We start from the raw sequence: 21,518 nt of genomic DNA, 5'->3' as shown, positions 1-21,518 counted from the left end.
TGTTCGAAAAGATAAACCAACATGAAGACCAGAGAGCTGTCCTTGGGAGAAAGGCAAGCCATTTTGAAGCTTAGGAAAGAGGGGGAATCTTCCATTTTCTTATCCCTGGTGTTAAACATATAGTGGCCTGTATCGTAGTGGTTAAGGTAAATGACTGGGACACGCAAGGTCGGTGGTTCTAATCCCGGTGTAGCCACAATAAGATCTGCACAGCCATTGGGCCCTTGAGCAAGGCCCTTAAGATGTAAGACACCAGATGTAATGGGACACACACCTTCCAAAAAGTTCAACTTTTGTCTCGTCAGACCACAGAGTATTTTCCCAAAAGTCTTGGGGATCATCAAGATGTTTTCTGGCAAAATTGAGACGAGCCTTAATGTTCTTTTTGCTCAGTAGTGGTTTTTGTCTTGGAACTCTGCCATGCAGGCCATTTTTGCCCAGTCTCTTTCTTATGGTGGAGTCATGAACACTGACCTTAACTGAGGCAAGTGAGGCAAGTGAGGCCTGCAGTTCTTTGGATGTTGTTGTGGGGTGTTTTGTGACCTCTTGGATGAGTCGTCGCTGCGCTCTTGGGGTAATTTTGGTCGGCCGGCCACTCCTGGGAAGGTTCACCACTGTTCCATGTTTTCGCCATTTGTGGATAATGGCTCTCACTGTGGTTCGCTGGAGTCCCAAAGCTTTAGAAATGGCTTTATAACCTTTTCCAGACTCTCAATTACTTTCTTTCTCATTTGTTCCTGAATTTCTTTAGATCTCGGCATGATGTCTAGCTTTTGAGGATCATTTGGTCTACTTCACTTTGTCAGGCAGGTCCTATTTAAGTGATTTCTTGATTGAGAACAGGTGTGGCAGTAATCAGGCCTGGGTGTGGCTAGAGAAATTGAACTCAGGTTTGATAAACCACACTTTTTCACACAGGGCCATGTAGGTTTGGATTTTTTTTCTCCCTTAATAATAAAAACCTTCATTTAAAAACAGCATTTTGTGTTTACTTGTGTTGTCTTTGAATAATATTTAAATTTGTTTGATGATCTGAAACATTTAAGTGTGACAAACATGCAAAAAAAATAAGAAATCAGGAAGGTGGCAAACACTTTTTCACACCACTGTATGTGTGTGTGCGTGCATGTGTGTGTGTGTGTGTGTGTGTGTATATGCGTGTGTGTGTGTGTGTGTGTGTATTCATGACTTCATGCATTCCTGGCATACCTGTGCATACTCCTTCTCTCTCTGTTTTAGCAACGCGTCTGTTCGGTCTCGATGAACTGTGGTCTTCTGAAGGCAATCTAATTTCTCCTGTAGCTCTCGATACCTATAAGAAAAAACAAACAGTAGCACTCAGTGTGGCACAGATCTCTACATCCAAAAACTCCTGTAACTGCATTAAATGTACACAAACAGCAAACACACACACACGGCACCAGTTACACCAATAACTTTCCATCAGAAGCACACTCAGGACAAGGGAACATACATGGAGTCTCTGCGATTGCCAATTTCATATGAACTCTATGCCATAAACCCCGTTATGGCAGTAACACTGTTCAAAGGCACATGCTCACATGCATTCAGACACATACATACACAGCCACAGGGGGGCGCACTTGGGGACACTTACTCAAGAATACACACTGAATTAACAGTGAGTCTACCAAACAAACAATGTGGCACGTTTTATTTTGGGGGTTGTATAATTACAAATTAGGAAAGTACAGCTAAAGATCCCTCTCAAGTAAATGCACTCATACAGTCCACTAGCACAAAATTAGAAAGAAAGACCAACATCATGTTCCCCATGGACAGTCTCTTCCACAATGCTCCACGCATGCATGATATGAAGCTTGTGGAAGTGCATGTATCCCCTCTATCACTTCCCATGATCCTCTGCACTCAGTCTGTAAAGGGCTTCCATGAGGGGAATAAGCAGATCCAAGCCTGCCATAAAAAGTGTTCAATTATATAATGTGGGATTTACAAAGATTTTGGAAGGTAGAAGAGAAAATTCTCCAGAATATCTCCCAGGTAGTTTTTCCTGGGCTTGTTGGCGTTTGCGAAGCAGCACAGAGTCAGTCGCTGCTGCATGTGAAATGGCTAATTCACACGTTCTGCGGTGCTTCTTTTTGAGAATGAGCAGTTTATCATAATCCACTGTGACTTGATTCTGATTCACAGATATTTCTATAGAACATGTTGTCAAGTCCATACTAAGCTGTCAGATAACATAATATATTGGTCAAAATATAGCTCAGTGTATTGATCACTGGAATGTGAAAAAACACAATAAAATGTTACTTGTGGCATCTAACATGAATGTAACAAACCTGTACAGTAGCTCACTGATATTTTCGGACCGGTTATTTAAATAAAGAAAATATATATATATATATAACCACTAATTGGCCAGCAATACCACACTATGGAGAACTTGGGTACAACACACAGAAGCCCTCATGTAATTCTTCAAAGTGCATCACAAATACATAACTTATGGTGTCTTCAATTTTTCAGACACAGCTAGGACACTGGCAGTGTTCATGACATGGAACATGAGAGCAGAAATGCAACTTAATCTTGCTGGGTACTACGAGTCTAGTGTTTCATACAGAAACGAATAACGGCCTACACAGGTTGTTAGCGAGCTAGACATAACTAGCTAAGCAGCTGATGTGGATGAGGGAAGCTCATCAGAGGGGGCTTTCAGAGGCATTGTTTTCAATGATGTCGATGTCAAGTCTGAAGTCGAATGAGGACATGTCCGAGTCAATTGTCAAGTCAACTCTCACTTGAACGTGAGTCACCAACACTGGTCTACTGAAGCATGGTGGATGAAATTGAGCCCTGCTCCAGGGCAGAAGCGCCCAGGCCTCGTTACCTGCACTGTGTGGCTTGTAGCTGCTCCGTCAGGCGTGCCAGAGTGGAGCTGAGAGAAAGGAAAGGGACAGAAAAACAAAGAGAAAGAACTGGAAAGAGCGATAGACAACAAGCTCAGAAAGGATGAGGAGAACGAGCACCAGAGTACAGAGACCAAATCCAGAGAGAGCACCAAAATACCCCTCTCAGAGACCATATCCAGAGAGAGAGCACCAAAATACCCCTCTCACAGAGATGATATCCAGAGAGAGAGCACCAGAGTACCCCTCTCACAGAGACTATATTCAGAGAGACAGCACTAGAGTACCCCTCTCACAGAGACCAAATCCAGAGAGAGAGCACCAGAGTACCCCTCTCACAGAGACTATATCCAGAGAGAGAGCACCAGAGTACCCCTCTCACAGAGATGATATCCAGAGAGAGAGCACCAGAGTACCCCTCTCACAGAGACTATATCCAGAGAGAGAGCACTAGAGTACCCCTCTCACAGAGACCATATTCAGAGACAGCACTAGAGTACCCCTCTCACAGAGACCAAATCCAGAGAGAGAGCACCAGAGTACCCCTCTCACAGAGACTATATCCAGAGAGAGAGCACCAGAGTACCCCTCTCACAGAGATGATATCCAGAGAGAGAGAGCACCAGAGTACCCCTCTCACAGAGACTATATCCAGAGAGAGAGCACTAGAGTACCCCTCTCAGAGACCAAATCCAGAGAGAGAGCACCAGAGTACCCCTCTCACAGAGACTATATCCAGAGAGAGAGCACCAGAGTACCCCTCTCACAGTGACTATATCCAGAGAGAGAGCACCAGAGTACCCCTCTCACAGAGACTATATCCAGAGAGAGAGCACCAGAGTACCCCTCTCACAGAGACTATATCCAGAGAGAGAGCACCAGAGTACCCCTCTCACAGAGACTATATCCAGAGAGAGAGAGAGCACCAGAGTACCCCTCTCACAGAGACTATATCCAGAGAGAGAGAGCACCAGAGTACCCCTCTCACAGAGACTATATCCAGAGAGAGAGCACCAGAGTACCCCTCTCACAGAGACTATATCCAGAGAGAGAGCACCAGAGTACCCCTCTCACAGAGACTATATACAGAGAGAGAGCACCAGAGTACCCCTCTCACAGAGACTATATCCAGAGAGAGAGCACCAGAGTACCCCTCTCACAGAGATGATATCCAGAGAGAGAACACCAGAGTACCCCTCTCACAGAGACTATATCCAGAGAGAGCACCAGAGTACCTCTCTCACAGAGATGATATCCTGAGAGAGAACACCAGAGTACCCCTCTCACAGAGATGATATCCAGAGAGAGCACCAGAGTACCCCTCTCACAGAGACTATATCCAGAGAGAGAGCACCAGAGTACCCCTCTCACAGAGACTATATCCAGAGAGAGAGCACCAGAGTACCCCTCTCACAGAGACTATATCCAGAGAGAGAGCACCAGAGTACCCCTCTCACAGAGACTATATCCAGAGAGAGAGCACCAGAGTACCCCTCTCAGAGACCATATCCAGAGAGAGCACCAGAGTACCTCTCTCACAGAGACTATATCCAGAGAGAGAGCACCAGAGTACCCCTCTCACAGAGACTATATCCAGAGAGAGAGCACCAGAGTACCCCTCTCACAGAGACCATATCCAGAGAGAGAACACCAGAGTACCCCTCTCACAGAGATGATATCCAGAGAGAGAGCACCAGAGTTCTCCTCTCACAGAGACTATATCCAGAGAGAGAGCACCAGAGTACCCCTCTCACAGAGACTATATCCAGAGAGAGAGCACCAGAGTACCCCTCTCACAGAGACTATATCCAGAGAGAGAGCACCAGAGTACCCCTCTCACAGAGACTATATCCAGAGAGAGAGCACCAGAGTACCCCTCTCACAGAGATGATATCCAGAGAGAGAGCACCAGAGTACCCCTCTCACAGAGACTATATCCAGAGAGAGAGCACCAGAGTACCCCTCTCACAGAGACTATATCCAGAGAGAGAGCACCAGAGTACCCCTCTCACAGAGACTATATCCAGAGAGAGAGCACCAGAGTACCCCTCTCACAGAGACTATATCCAGAGAGAGAGCACCAGAGTACCCCTCTCACAGAGATGATATCCAGAGAGAGAGCACCAGAGTACCCCTCTCACAGAGACTATATCCAGAGAGAGAACACCAGAGTACCCCTCTCACAGAGACTATATCCAGAGAGAGAACACCAGAGTACCCCTCTCACAGAGATGATATCCAGAGAGAGAGCACCAGAGTACCCCCGTACACTGTACACTTCCAACTGACTGAGGACAGTGTATGAACAGGACTCCCCCTATCACTGTCATTTAGCATTCTAGATCAGGGAATAAGGTTAGAAAAAGTGGGGAAAAAAGTTGGAAATTCAGACAGACAGGAGGAGGCGGATGACACAGGAGGCGCAGTACCTGTCAGAGCCACTGGGGTGTGCTGCTGAGCGCTGAGCAGTCTCCTCAGTCACACTGCAGCCCTGAGGGGGAAGTGGCCAGAACCGCATGGTTACAGCATGAAAGCAGATCAAATAAAAATAAAAATGCATGCACAAATTTATGCGGGTGTGTGTGTGTGTGTGTGTGTGTGTGCGCGCAGAGTTGGCAGGTGTGTGTGTGTGTGTGTGTGTGTGTTGGCAGTGGTGTCTGCAGAGTTGGGGGGTGTGTGTCCAGAGTTGGCGGGTGTGTGTGTGTGCGCAGAGTTGGTGGGTGTGTGTGTGTGAGCAGAGTTGGTGGGTGTGTGTGTGTGAGCAGAGTTGGTGGGTGTGTGTGTGTGAGCAAAGTTGGCGGATGTGTGTGTGTGTGTGTGTGTGTGCGCAGAGTTGGCGGATGTGTGTGTGTGTGTGTGTGTGTGTGTTGGCAGTGGTGTCTGCAGAGTTGGGGGGGGGTGTCCAGAGTTGGCGGGTGTGTGTGTGTGTGCGCAGAGTTGGTGGGTGTGTGTGTGTGCGCAGAGTTGGTGGGTGTGTGTGTGTGAGCAGAGTTGGTGGGTGTGTGTGTGTCTGTGTGTGAGTGTGTGAGTGTGTGTGTGTGTGTGAGTGTGTGTGAGGTGTGTGTGTGTAGAGTTGGTGTGTGTGTGTGTGTGAGTGTGTGTGAGTGTGTGTGTGTATGTGTGAGTGCGTGAGTGTGTGTGAGTGTGAGTGTGAGTGTGTGTGTGTGTGTGTGTGTGTGTGAGCAGAGTTGGTGGGTGTGTGTATGTGTGAGTGTGTGAGTGTGTGTGTGTGTGAGTGTGTGTGAGGTGTGTGTGTGTTTGTGTGTAGAGTTGGTGTGTGTGTGTGAGTGTGTGTGTGCATGCGTGTGTATGTGTGAGTGTGTGAGTGTGTGAGTGTGTGTGAGTGTGTGTGTGTGTGTGTGTGTGTGTGTGTGAGTGTGTGTGTGTGTGTGTGTGTGAGGTATGAGTGTGTGAGTGTGTGTGTGTGTGCGTGTCTGAGTGTGTGTGTGCGTGTGTGTGTGTGTGTGTGTGTGTGTGTGTATGTGTGTGTGTGTGAGGTGTGAGTGTGTGTGTGAGAGTGTGTGAGTGAGCGTGTGAATGTCTGTGTGTGTGTGTCTGTGTGTGTGTGTGTGTGTGTGTGTGTGTACCTCCAGCTTGGCCTGTAGCTGTGCGTTCTTGCAGCGCAGACTCTCTTTCTCCCTCTCTGCCTCGTCCCTCTCCTTCTCCAGCTCTTCATTTTTCCTCCTCAGCTCCCTCATCCCCTCTTCCAACTTCTCTTTATGGCTTTTCAGCAGCTGAAGAAACTCATTCCCTCCTTCACTGGGCTGGGGGGGAGGTTAAGGGAGAGGAAAAAGGAGAGAATATCAAGTAGATTTTGGTGAAATTGTAAGCTCAGTTTAAAATAAATGCACGTTTATTATTGCGGTTCTAAACTAGCAATCGGCGGCACGGATGGTGCAGTGGGTAGCACTGCCGCCTCACAGCAAGGAGGTCCTGGGTTCGAATCCCCGTCGGCCGGGGCCTCTCTGTGCGGAGTTTGCATGTTCTCCCCGTGTCTGTGTGGGTTTCCTCCGGGTACTCCGGTTTCCTCCCACAGTCCAAAGACATGCACGTTAGGCTGATTGGAGAGTCTAAATTGCCCGTAGGTATGAGTGTGTAAGTGAATGGTGTGTGTGCCCTGAGATAGACTGGCGACCTGTCACTAGCAATCGACTAGCTTCAGCAGTTTGAACAAGCAATCTGGCCATTTCAGGGGATTTTAAACGCAAACACCACAGGGAATTGAATGCTACAGTATTAGAGTTATCAAAGAATTTCTGTGGCTGTTGGTTGACTTTTGGCTAATTGTAACGTTATGTCGTTTCCTAAAGTTCACAGAAGATCCGTGTTTATTCGTTGACACGTGAATTCGAACTACAGCAAACGTAGCTTTCCACTATGCTGTATCTACATAAAAATAAACAAAGCAATACATCATTGCACAAAATATTACAATACGCTGTTTACATTGAAATCCACAAGCTAAAGTCGTACAAGCAAGCAATCTGCGGCCATTTCAGAGGGTTAATGCAAACACCGCGTGGAATTGAATGCTACAGGACTACAGTTGTCAAATAATTTCTATGTGTTTTAAATCTGTTGCTGTTAGTTCACTTCTGGCTTATTCTATGGCGTTTGTTCATCCGTGTTTATTCGTTGACACGCGAATGTAAACTATTGGCAAACCGAACTTCGCTTTCCACTATGCGGTATCTACATAAAAATGAATAAAGCAATACATTATTATTAGGCTATTTGTCCGTCGGATATTGAAAGCGAAAATTCCATGCTTTCAGCGAAAAATGGACACGTTAATCTCACCACCATGATTGTCCCACGCCATATAAAATGCATTGACATAAAAAATGCAAGTTTACCGTCACATAAGAATATATCAAATTGTACAGAGACCGGCATTGGCATTAAAGTAAAATCATTAGACCAGCCGCCTATGGTAAAATAGACCGGGTGTTATATTATATATCAGGCAAATATTGCGTGACCACGGAATTTTGAGTGCACAACCCCGTAGCATATTTACAGATTTCATGCCAATCAGTCTATCAGGCAGAAGACAGAGAAGAGGGATGAAAACATGAAGAATTATCAGTTTAACCGATGCATTTTAAAAAATGACACATGATCGACCAGCATGGACGTAAACCACAGGGATTTAACTACAGATTTATGCAACTGTGAGGTTACACTGTACAATGTCAATGTAAATGTAAATATTTAATTTGGTAATAAGGCTGACTTAATATTATCTGACTTACAGTTGACATTTAACTATTGAGATGGCCCAAACTAACGTTTGAAAATGCAATTACATTTCTCAGTAATCCAGAAAGAAAAAACATACGACCCCTAGCGGCCATAAGCAATATCGGTTAACTGGTTAACCGTTTAAAAAATGGGATGGTAACCGGTTACAAAAACTGATGATTTGTCACATTCCTAGTGTGACATTAACTGAAGCTCCTGACCCGTGTCTACATGACTGTATGCATTGCACTGCTGCCACACAATTGGCTGATTAGATAATCGCATGAATAAGCAGGTGTAATAAAAGTGCTCGGTGAGTGTAAGATATGAAATGTAAACAATTTTTAAATATACCGGCAATTAGGGCAAGGCCAAATGGACAAAATCAAGTATATATATTTTTCACCAAATACCTCAATATTGACATTGTGGGGATGAATATTGGTGCTTTCACAAAATATTTACACAATGAGATTTTTGATAAATAATCACCAGTAATGTGGATATAATAACTAAGTGGGTTAAGGCAAATAATAGAACAGCTATAACATTGCATTACATTACCGGCATTTGGCAGACGCTCTTATCCAGAGCGACGTACAGTTGATTAGACTAAGCAGGAGACAATCCTCCCCTGGAGCAATGCAGGGTTAAGGGCCTTGCTCAAGGGCCCAACAGCTGTGTGGATCTTATTGTGGCTACACTGGGATTGGAACCACCGACCTTGCGTGTCCCAGTCGTTTACCTTAACCACTACGCTACAGGCCGCCCCTAACGGTCTGGTAAGTTCAGAAAATGACATCACCATGACAAAACCAGGAAGAGACAACACTTATGCCATATGACGATATTACAAAACCCAAAATCTAATACGATATCTAGTTCTATATCACAATATTATGATAATATCGATATATTGCCATATATTGCACAGGACACACACACACGCAGACACATACTCACAGCACGCGTACACACTCACAGCACACATACAGAGCGCACACACAGCACAACGGAGAGATATATCACTCCAAACGCAAGGTCATATGAGCCTGTCCGCGTTTTGGCAGAAGTAGCTTTGTGTGCTGAACGGAAGCCACCTGAACCCACTCACCCCAGCAGCCTGCATGGAGAAAGACCCAGGAAACTACGGCAACAATCCAGCTTCAACATCCGAGAGTCACTCTGCTCACAATTAGGGTTTGCTCACCTGATTTCAGATGGGTAGTTTAAAGGAAAACACCAACATTTTGGGAAATATACCTTTTTTCCCCCCCCCGACTCAACGAGATGTTCGATTTCGATTTCATTTTCATTTTTGTGCATTCACTGGCTCGGTTTCCATGTGAGCATAAAGTGTTAGCTTAGTATAAAGACTTGAAGCCTATAGGAGTCAGTAGCCTACCTCCTTCAAAGTGTAGAAATACACCTGACAGCAACTCTGAAGCGGTCTTATTTACACAAGGTATAATGTGCATTTGAAATACACGTGCAGGGAAAAAATGGTAAAAGCGAGAGACGTTGTTTTCGGAGATGTTAGAGTGGTTGGAACTATAACCACTGAAGACACGTGTCGAGCTCGACCTTCAGAACACACACGGATCATTGCGCTCAACCAGCAGAAGACCTTCAGAACACAAGCGGATCATTGCGCTCAACCAGCAGAAGACCTTCAGAACACAAGCGGATCATTGCGCTCAACCAGCAGAAGACAGAAGACCATGCATGTGCACTCATCTCATCTAAGTCTGGGTAAGTAAAAAATAAATAAAAAAAGAAGGTATATTTCACGAAATGTTGGCATTTTCGTTTAATGCGGGCATGCGTATGCAAACACGAACACAGAAATATAAACATCTTTCTTACCAAACTCCGTGGAGGAGTGTTTTGGCTCTCCCTTTCTCTCGCCTCTTTGCTTTCTGCCTCCGTCTTTCCCGCGGTTGCCTGGATTAAACAAGTCACCCAGTTATACACTGTTTCAAGCAGCCATAAGAGATCAAACACAAATCCCAACTGTCAAAACTGGGAGGAGTTCTCATATTCTGATATGGAATGACATTTCCCTCTATGTAAAAGAAATATACAGTCAGTGACCACTTGATTAGGTACACCTTTCCAATACTGGGTACCTCCCTTTGCCCCCAGAACAGCCTGAATTATTTGTGGCATGGATTCAAGGTGCTGGAAACATTCTTTAGGGATTCTGGTCCATATTGACACGAGTTGCTGGCTGAACATTCCTGCTGCAAATTTCCCGTTCCACCACATCCCAAATACCGGGCTCACACAATAACACACTGACCCCTGGTTCACACAGTAACACACTGACTCCTGGTTCACACAGTAACACACTGACCCCTGGTTCACACAGTAACACACTGACTCCTGGTTCACACAGTAACACACTGGCCCCTGGTTCACAGAGAGTAACACACTGACCCATGGTACACACAGACAATAACACACTGACCCCTGGTTCACACAATAACACACTGACCCCTGGATCACACAATAACACACTGACCCCTGGATCACACAATAACACACTGACCCCTGGATCACACAATAACACACTGACCCCTGGATCACACAATAACACACTGACCCCTGGATCACACAATAACACACTGACCCCTGGATCACACAATAACACACTGACCCCTGGTTCACAGAGAGTAACACACTGACCCCTGGATCACACAATAACACACTGACCCCTGGTTCACACAATAACACACTGACCCCTGGATCACACAATAACACACTGACCCCTGGATCACACAATAACACACTGACCCCTGGATCACACAATAACACACTGACCCCTGGATCACACAATAACACACTGACCCCTGGTTCACACAGACAGTAACACACTGACCCCTGGTTCACACAATAACACACTGACCCCTGGATCACACAATAACACACTGACCCCTGGATCACACAATAACACACTGACCCCTGGTTCACACAATAACACACTGACCCCTGGATCACACAATAACACACTGACCCCTGGATCACACAATAACACACTGACCCCTGGATCACACAATAACACACTGACCCCTGGATCACACAATAACACACTGACCCCTGGTTCACACAATAACACACTGACCCCTGAATCACACAATAGCACACTGACCCCTGGATCACACAATAACACACTGACCCCTGGTTCACACAATAACACACTGACCCCTGAATCACACAATAGCACACTGACCCCTGGATCACACAATAACACACTGACCCCTGGATCACACAATAACACACTGACCCCTGGTTCACACAATAACACACTGACCCCTGGTTCACACAATAACACACTGACCCCTGGTTCACACAACAACACACTGACCCCTGAATCACACAATAGCACACTGACCCCTGGATCACACAATAACACACTGACCCCTGGTTCACACAATGACACACTGACCCCTGAATCACACAATAGCACACTGACCCCTGGATCACACAATAACACACTGACCCCTGGATCACACAATAACACACTGACCCCTGGTTCACACAGACAGTAACACACTGACCCCTGGTTCACACAATAACACACTGACCCCTGAATCACACAATAGCACACTGACCCCTGGATCACACAATAACACACTGACCCCTGGTTCACACAATAACACACTGACCCCTGGTTCACACAATAACACACTGACCCCTGGTTCACACAGACAGTAACACACTGGCCCCTGGTTCACAGACAGTAACACACTGACCCCTGGTACACACAGACAATAACACACTGACCCCTGGATCACACAATAGCACACTGACCCCTGGATCACACAATAACACACTGACCCCTGGTTCACACAGACAGTAACACACTGGCCCCTGGTTCACAGACAGTAACACACTGACCCCTGGTACACACAGACAATAACACACTGACCCCTGGTTCACACAACAACACACTGACCCCTGAATCACACAATAGCACACTGACCCCTGGATCACACAATAACACACTGACCCCTGGTTCACACAATGACACACTGACCCCTGAATCACACAATAGCACACTGACCCCTGGATCACACAATAACACACTGACCCCTGGATCACACAATAACACACTGACCCCTGGTTCACACAGACAGTAACACACTGACCCCTGGTTCACACAATAACACACTGACCCCTGAATCACACAATAGCACACTGACCCCTGGATCACACAATAACACACTGACCCCTGGTTCACACAATAACACACTGACCCCTGGTTCACACAATAACACACTGACCCCTGGTTCACACAGACAGTAACACACTGGCCCCTGGTTCACAGACAGTAACACACTGACCCCTGGTACACACAGACAATAACACACTGACCCCTGGATCACACAATAGCACACTGACCCCTGGATCACACAATAACACACTGACCCCTGGTTCACACAGACAGTAACACACTGGCCCCTGGTTCACAGACAGTAACACACTGACCCCTGGTACACACAGACAATAACACACTGACCCCTGGATCACACAATAGCACACTGACCCCTGGATCACACAATAACACACTGACCCCTGGATCACACAATAACACACTGACCCCTGGATCACACAATAACACACTGACCCCTGAATCACACAATAACACACTGACCCCTGGTTCACACAATAACACCCTGACCCCTGGATCACACAATAACACACTGACCCCTGGTTCACACAGACAGTAACACACTGACCCCTGGTTCACACAGACAGTAACACACTGGCCCCTGGTTCACACAGACAGTAACACACTGACCCCTGGCTGGTTCTGGGGTTCCTCTCCCTGGGGCTCCGTTCCCCCCAGCTCTGCGTCCGGTCCATGCGTGGGCGGGTTGGCTCCTCGGTGGTTGAGCTGGGTCTGCAGGGATTTGTTGTCCAGAGACAGCCTCTCCACCAGGTCGCGGGCCTCCCGGAAGCGCGAGCCGAGGAACTCCCTCTCCTCCCGCATCCTGCGCTGCCAGCCCTCCATCTCCTCACAGCGCTCCCGCAGGGCCACGTTACTGCGCCGCAGGGCCTCTGGGGACCACATTCACACTCAGGCAAGGGCCACCAACTTGTGGCAAGTGTAGCACTTTTCAGGCAATAGCAAATAAACGTATAATTCTCTTATGAATACTGCTGCATGACTTATTTTTGCTCTCAGCTTTAGTGTGGAGGCGGACATGACACGCCAGCCAAAAACTGAAGTGGCATACAGGAAGTGATGCGTCTCACATTTCCAGCGCTGCACTAAACACGGAAGCAGGATCAAGCGCTTGAACACAGTCTCCGGTGCAGCTCAAAGATCCTCTCCTCTACCCTGTTACTGCTACATCTCAGAGCCTCTCCTCCACCCTGTTACTGCTGCAGCTCAGAGCCTCTCCTCCACCCTGTTACTGCTGCAGCTCAGAGCCTCTCCTCCACCCTGTTACTGCTGCAGCTCAGAGCCTCTCCTCCACCCTGTTACTGCTGCAGCTCAGATCCTCTCCTCCACCCTGTTACTGCTGCATCTCAGAGCCTCTCCTCCACCCTGTTACTGCTGCAGCTCAGAGCCTCTCCTCTACCCTGTTACTGCTGCAGCTCAGAGCCTCTCCTCCACCCTGTTACTGCTGCAGCTCAGAGCCTCTCCTCCACCCTGTTACTGCTGCAGCTCAGAGCCTCTCCTCCACCCTGTTACTGCTGCAGCTCAGAGCCTCTCCTCCACCCTGTTACTACTGCAGCTCAAAGATCCTCTCCTCCACCCTGTTACTGCTGCAGCTCAAAGCCTCTCCTCCACCCTGTTACTGCTGCAGCTCAAAGATCCTCTCCTCCACCCTGTTACTGCTACATCTCAGAGTCTCTCCTCCACCCTGTTACTGCTACATCTCAGAGCCACTCCTCCACCCTATTGCTGCTGCAGCTCAAAACCTCTCCTCCACCCTGTTACTGCTACATCTCAGAGTCTCTCCTCCACATATCTCAAAACCCCACGTATGCGCCCAGCAGCTGATCCTCTGCTATTCAGCTGCAGAATTCCTGCATGTCAGCAGTATGTGCCATTAGCATCATGGGATTATCTCTAGCCCAGATCAATGCTCACCTTCTGATTGGATCTCTGAGACTGAAATGTTTACAGTTTACAGTCATCGTACATACATTTGCTTCTCGGTGGCTTTCAAATAATTCAGATAATTTAAATGCATTTCCAAATCTAGCATGGTTCCATTTCAATGTTCAAAAAGCAGCCTGTGTGCCCCAGCAGCGTGAGGTGTGGCCCCAGCGTGAGGTGTGGCCCCAGCGTGAGGTGTGGCCCTCTAGCGTGAGGTGTGGCCCTCTAGCGTGAGGTGTGGCCCCAGCGTGAGGTGTGGCCCCAGCTGCGTGAGGTGTGGCCCCAGCGTGAGGTGTGGCCCCAGCGTGAGGTGTGGCCCTCCAGCGTGAGGTGTGGCCCCAGCGTGAGGTGTGGCCCCAGCGTGAGGTGTGGCCCTCCAGCGTGAGGTGTGGCCCCAGCGTGAGGTGTGGCCCCTCCAGCGTGAGGTGTGGCCCCTCCAGCGTGAGGTGTGGCCCCTCCAGCGTGAGGTGTGGCCCCAGCGTGAGGTGTGGCCCCAGCAGCGTGAGGTGTGGCCCTCCAGCGTGAGGTGTGGCCCCTCCAGCGTGAGGTGTGGCCCCTCCAGCGTGAGGTGTGGCCCCAGCGTGAGGTGTGGCCCCAGCAGCGTGAGGTGTGGCCCCAGCGTGAGGTGTGGCCCCAGCGTGCAGAAGGCTCACCTCTCAGCTGGTGATTGTCCCCCAGGAGCCGGTGCACTATCTCGTTGGAGGCCAGCTCCGGAGGCACCCTGAGGGACCCCTGAGAGCTGGCCCCCAGGGACCCCTGCCCCCCTGCGGCCAGCACGTCTCCACCGCCCGTCATCTCCAGCTGCAGGCCTGTCTCCACACGAGCCTGGGGCTGGACCATCACCCTGAGGGGAGAAGAGACACGCCATCACCCGCAGCACAAGTGTCCCAGGACAGAACTGTGTCCCAGGACAGAACTGTGTCTCCAGGACAGAACTGTGTCTCCAGACAGAACTGTGTCTCCAGACAGAACTGTGTCTCCAGGACAGAACTGTGTCTCCAGACAGAACTGTGTCTCCAGGACAGAACTGTGTCTCCAGACAGAACTGTGTGAAAATCTGCAGGTGCTTGATGTCAAAACTGTTGAATTTGCATCCATGGACACACTGCAATATACAATATCCATAACCCCATATCCCAGTTACAAGTAACCATTATCTGGCATTTTTGGAGTGGCTGCAAGCATGCATACAGTGAGTACCGTAATGGAGTACAGAGACAATTCGAGAGAAAAAAAAAGAAGAAGTTTTTGTCTCAAAGATTATGGAGCTCACTATATATAGTGAGCACCATAACGCATTGGACATTCTATATTTGGTTCTGTACTGTAGCACTGAGCTTGATAGGATACAGTGCCAATGAGGTTGAAGCGCAGACTCTTTAATTTGAGGGTATTTTCATCCATATCGGACGGACCTCATTGTCATTGTATCCTTTCAAATTCTAGTTGTGCTCGAGTACAGAATCTAAATAATAAAAAATGTGACTGTCCAATGAATTACGGTGCTCACTGTAATTCCTCATAAACAAAAACAATCTGTGAAACATATCAATTACTTAAAAATAAAATGTATTCAAATTAAAACAGCTTTTTGGCCAGTTTTGCAGACAGATTAAGCCTCGTCCGAGACAGAATTCTCTTTTGAGTGGAGCATCCTGAGAACAGTAACTTGGCAATTCCATGCTGTTTTAGCAGCTACTAGGGGTTTGCATCTATATTTCTGTTTGTGACATATTCTGCAGACAACACAATCAAAAGCCTAGAATCAAGACTAGATATGGAAAGCCCTCTTTTACCATCAATAAGGAAGCGACTGAACACCACTGACAAGTCAGAAACACCTGTGAAGCAATTTGTCCCAAATATCCTCCTCTGAAATAGAGATTCCATGTATAACATCTGTTCAACATGGTGCAATCTAAATGCATAAAAATACCCTTTTATAAAGGCTGATAATAAGCACTTTAAGAACATGCATACTGTTTGATTACAAATCTATAACTGTGGAGTACAGTGCAAAATCAAAAAAAAAAAACTTATATATACACAGTTGTGGTCAAAAGTTTAGTTTGTAAAGACCATGTATATTATGGCAGTCTTGAGTTTCCAATAATTTCTCTTATTTTTCTATTATGGAATAATTGGAACATATATATCTGTCACAAAAAACAGTCATGCATTTTGCTTCTTTTAAATATTTATTATAAGTCTTACTGAAGTATGACAGAATCAGCTGGGTCAAAAATATACATACAGCAACTTGAACTATCAATTCTGGTGATGTAGAAAGTTGCATCGATCAAATTTTCTTTGTGGCATCGCCTCTTAACTTCTTGTGAGTGATTTGATTGACTACAGCTGGTGACGTCTCTGAGACCTTTTAAATGGGGCTCAATTGATACACTCATTAGACTTAAACACTAGAATAGGAAAGTCTAAGGAGCATGGATGTTAAAAAGTGGATCATTGAATTGAACAAGTCAGGAAAGTCACTTGGAGCCATTTCAAAGCAGTTACAGGTCAGGATGGTCAAGAGTCAACCAAGAACCACCAAAAAGGAGAAAAGGGTATGCTTTAACCCCAAGCACACCATACCTACCATCAAGCTTGTAGTATTATGTATTATGTATTTTGCTCTGGGTCTGTTTTATTGCCAGTGGAACTGGTGCTTTACAGAAAGTAAATGGAATAATTAAGTAGAACATTACCTCCAAAGTCTTCAGGAAAAACTAAAATCATCAGCCAGAATGTTTGGTTTTGGATGCAGTTGGGTATTCCAACAGGTCAATGACCCCAAAGACACATCAAAAGTGCTGAGGGAATGGCTAAATCAGGCTAGAACTAAGGTTTTAGAATGTCTTCCCCAAGTCCTGACTTAAAACCCATCAAGAACATGTGGACTCTGCTGAAGAAAAAAGTCAGTGTCAGAAAGCCAACAAATTTAGTTGAACTGCACCAATTCTGTCAAGAGGAGTGGCCAAAGATTCAACCAAATGCCTGGCAGAAGCTTGTGGATGGCTACCAATAGCACCTAATTGAGGTGAACATGGCCAAGGGACATTTAATCAAATATTAGCATTGCTGTATGTATATTTTTGACCCAGCAGATTTGGTCACATTTTCCGAAGACCCATAAGAAATTCATAAAAGAACCAAAATTCATGAATGTTTTTTTGTGGCAAAGAAGTATGTGATCCAATCCTGCCATCAGAGAAAATTAAAAGTTGTAGAAATTATTGGAAATTCAAGACTGCCATGACAAATGCTCTTTACAAGTGTAAGTAAATTTGACCACAACTGTATGTATGTACATATGTATAGCTATATGTGTATATGTATAGCTATATGTGTGTGTGTGTGTGTGTGTGTGTGTGTGTGTATAATATATATATATTCCTTATGGAGCAGAGTGTATTTTAGTCATTTTCAGCAGACAAGAACGGCTGTCCTGGATCCACAGATATTGTGTTAATCAAAACAATTTGCTCTAGATTAATTTAGTTATAGATGGTGGCCCTTCACAGTTTTAAAAAAACAATCACAGTCCGTAGGTATTTGGACAGCGACCTTTTTGGTGTTTTGGCTCTGTACTCTCCAGCACATTTAAAATAATACAATGACTAGTTTTTAAACAATGAGATTTTTTTATAACCATATTGGCTGTTGTGCATCAGCCAGGTGGGTGCTACACTGTTGTGGTGGCTGGGGTGAGCTCCCCCCTTATAACTGCGAAGCACTTTGAGTGCGAGAGAAGTGCTACAAAAAAATGATTATTATAAGATAAGATACGTGGTGTTACGGGCAGATGAATAAACGCAAGAGCAAGTTGCTCGACTAAATGTAGGAAATTATGAATAACACTGCGTTGCAATAATGGTATGTTTGTGTGAAGCGCTTGGGAACGTTTGTTTGTAATTATGAGCATCACATCAATTTACATCACAAATTTGGTACGTAATAAGACTTTTTAGAAATGTTTTTATCGATTGTATGCAGACATGGCATTATCGATGCAATGCGAACTATTTAGTTATGCTCAACCTTACGGTGCTTTCAGACACCGCAATAACAATAACGCACATAGGGCACTTGGGCCTTTGACTAGCTGGACAGCTACACCAACGAACAGTTCAATATGAAGTGTAGCGAACTAGCTAACGTTACAAATAAACATGTTAACAACCCATAAGTATAAAGTTAACTGAATATGAACATACTCATGATATGTGAGCTGGCTAACACTGTCATGTTTACAAACAGTATTCGCTCGACTAGCTAGCTAGCAAACAAACTAGCTAGCTAGGCTAGCTAAATGCCATGGCTGGATAATTTGTTAATGGCGAGCTAGGCATGTTTCATTGACAGTGTTCTGTCGTTGTTCTTGAGTTGACAGCTAACGTAGGCTTTACCTAGCAAGCCAAGACAACGTTAAGCAAGATGCCAACCATGGCATGTTTATGAATTATCGGTAGTTCCAAGGTAGCTAAGTTAACTTGTCAGTCAACCTTTCACTAAAAGTTAGCTAGCTAGACACACCGTTAGCTTGCTAACCAGTTAGCCAACTGCTGCGGCAGACAGATTTTACTCGTTAGTGTAACAGTCCCGTCACAGCCTGTGGTTACCTAGTACTGCAAAACGTGAAATACACACATCACCCCAAATAAATTCTACACAATTAGCTAGAACATACCTGTGTATCCGCGTGTACCCAGGCTCGGTGGTTAACTTAAGAACGTTAGCTAGCTAGCAAAATAACGTTACTAACGGTGTTGTATCTGAAATCCAGTCCTGTGATCTAGCTATATTTGCGATGTCATTCATGAAAACGCAGCTGTAACAGCGAAACAATACAGTAAAAATACAACTAACTAGCTAGCTGTCAACCTTGTTCACGATCTTGCCAGAAAACTAGCTATGGAATGGATATTTACAACACCGCAAGTCTAGCTAACTGTTAGCAGCAGGAATTCCCCTTGGCTTCCTACTTCCGCAGTCAAGAACGAGACATCCCATAGATGTTACCAGAACGTAGAGAGGCTGGAGCAGCGTAAACAGCGTAAATGTATTCAAAAGGTTACAATCAAGATTACATGATTCTTTTACTTGCACTAAGGAAGCGATTGCATACACCAGACTAATCGCGAACTGCGGAGAAATTAATTGTCCAATGACTTTTGAACCCTGAACTGGGGGGACTATCTACTAAATAATTATTTGTTTTTGGCAGGTATACTAAGTACACTCAGTGAGAAGTTTATTAGTGCTGCTCACTTAATTTTCGAGTTTTTCCCACCATTCTCTGCAAACTCTAGAGACTGGTGTGTGTGGAAATCCCAGGATATCAGCAGTTTCTGAGGTACTCAAACCACCCTGTCTGGCACCTACAACCATTCCACGGTCACTTAGATCACATTTCTTCCCCATTTTGACATTTGTTCTGAAAAACTGCTGAACCTCTTGACCACGTCTGCATGCTTTTATGCGTTTCGTTGTTGCCTCATGCTTGGCTGATTAAACATTTTCATTACTGGTCTACTGGTCTCGTATATAAGTACTATAGACCACCGTCTGCAGTTGAGGGTTCTCTGGTTAAGATTGCTGAACTTCTGTCTCCTTACATTAAATCTGAAGTCTTTCTTATGGGAAATTTTAACCTAGCTTGGCTAACAAATGCTTGAGATGATTTTAAGGAAATCTGTGGAAATCTTAATTTCACCCAATTTATCACAGAATTGACTAGTCCTGAAATGATATGTGAAAATTGAAGAAAGCTAAACCATGCGTCATTATGAGAAGAAATGTACACAACGTACACAAATGTACTGAACTCAGGTCTGTTGTATCACACTCTGAGCTGATGGAGGTCATGTCATATCACTCCTATCTTGGTCTCCGTACACTGGCTACCTGTCAAGTTCAGGATCCAGTTCAAGGTTCTTGTGATCACATATAGAGCCCTCCATGGTCAGGCTCCTGCTTACCTGCGTGATCTGCTCTACCCATATGTTGTCAGCAGGTCTCTGAGGTCTTCTGATCAGGGCTTACTGGTTGTCCCTCGCACTAGGCTCAAAACTAAGGCTCCTAAATTGTGGAATACTTACTTACTTACGTCTTCAATGACCTTCATCATTCTGTAGACATGCCAGATGTTGAGCGAGTCTTTACAAATATTTATAATTTACAGATGGACAGATGAGACCAAGGTGGACTTGTATAAGAGTGATAGCAAGAGCAAAGTGTGTAGGCTAAAAGGAACTGCCCTAGAAAACCTGAAACATTTTGGTGAGGTCATATGGTTTACACTGACACACTGACACACTGACACCCTGACAGCGATTGGCAGCCATGCAAGGCACCAACCAGCTCATCAGGAGCATTTGGGGGTTAGGTGTCTTGCTCAGGGACACTTCGACACGGCCCGGGCGGGGGATTGAACCAGCAACCCTCCGACTGCCAGACAACTGCTCTTACTGCCTGAGCCATCTCACCCACCATGTCACCCCCCACATATGCTGTGTCAAGTGTGCTTTGACACAGGTTGTGTTCATTCTGAACACTTTTGACACACAATGTGCAAGAATACTCATTTGACACGTTATGTGTTGGCCACTCAAAATCCTTGTAAAAAAATTATATGCAAGTAATTATTGTGCATTTCCATTACATTCAAATATATATATATTTTTTCATTTAGCAGACGCTTTTAATCCAAAGCGTAAGTACATAGGCTCTTCCACAAGTTAAAAATATCAAATCCATAAATAGCAAAATATGCGTCTTTTTAAAATATTTCTATTATTTTTTTATTAAGGGTTAGGGTTCGACAAGAGGGGGTGGAAATCAGGAAGGAGGACTAAGGTATAGTCTGAAAAGGCGGCATGGGGAGGGATTCTGCTGTCCCGACAGTGGTAGGCAAGTCATTCCACCACTTACATTCCACCATTCAATGTGTACTTTGAGTGGATAAAATATATTTTTTCCAATGTAAATAAAAACAACCTTTGTATTGCCCAATCACAGTCCTTGAGCATATTCAAACGGCTTACACATTTACTGTGTCAAAATCAACACAACATGTGTTAAAAATGACACATCCCTTCTTAGAGTCTAGGAGGAATAAGAGAAAGTTATTTTGTTTGTTATGTTTTGAAAAAAACAATGAACAGCAGTCTATCCAATCAGGTGCCAACTATATGGTAGACTACTGTGGTCTCTTGTTCTTTGATCCCATTGGCAATCTATCCCACGGACCCCACCTACAGTAATGC

The 21,518-nt window shown here is 45.5% G+C and overlaps 1 protein-coding gene across 2 annotated transcripts in view; it reads right to left on the bottom strand.

The window, feature by feature from the left end:
* Nucleotides 1–19,277, bottom strand: part of ikbkg (inhibitor of nuclear factor kappa B kinase regulatory subunit gamma) — a 30,927-nt gene extending 11,650 nt beyond the window's left edge. Inside the window, exons 1-8 of one of the 2 annotated variants that reach the window (XM_061219638.1) lie at nucleotides 18,941–19,277; nucleotides 14,904–15,094; nucleotides 12,940–13,199; nucleotides 10,002–10,079; nucleotides 6,479–6,655; nucleotides 5,321–5,382; nucleotides 2,873–2,920; nucleotides 1,210–1,312 (exon numbers count right to left, since the gene is read on the bottom strand). In XM_061219638.1, coding sequence (XP_061075622.1) covers nucleotides 1,210–1,312; nucleotides 2,873–2,920; nucleotides 5,321–5,382; nucleotides 6,479–6,655; nucleotides 10,002–10,079; nucleotides 12,940–13,199; nucleotides 14,904–15,090 — 915 coding nt within the window. In that variant the 5' untranslated portion in view covers nucleotides 15,091–15,094; nucleotides 18,941–19,277. The remainder of the gene's footprint in view (nucleotides 1–1,209; nucleotides 1,313–2,872; nucleotides 2,921–5,320; nucleotides 5,383–6,478; nucleotides 6,656–10,001; nucleotides 10,080–12,939; nucleotides 13,200–14,903; nucleotides 15,095–18,940) is intronic. The other variant, XM_061219640.1, reaches the window with a different exon arrangement.
* Nucleotides 19,278–21,518: the final 2,241 nt, after the last annotated feature.

Source organism: Conger conger, chromosome 14 (genome assembly GCF_963514075.1).
Source record: "Conger conger chromosome 14, fConCon1.1, whole genome shotgun sequence".
Classification (NCBI taxonomy): Eukaryota; Metazoa; Chordata; class Actinopteri; order Anguilliformes; family Congridae; genus Conger; species Conger conger.
The sequence above is the reverse complement of the archived record's forward strand: the minus strand, read 5'-3'. Positions and strand labels throughout refer to the sequence as shown.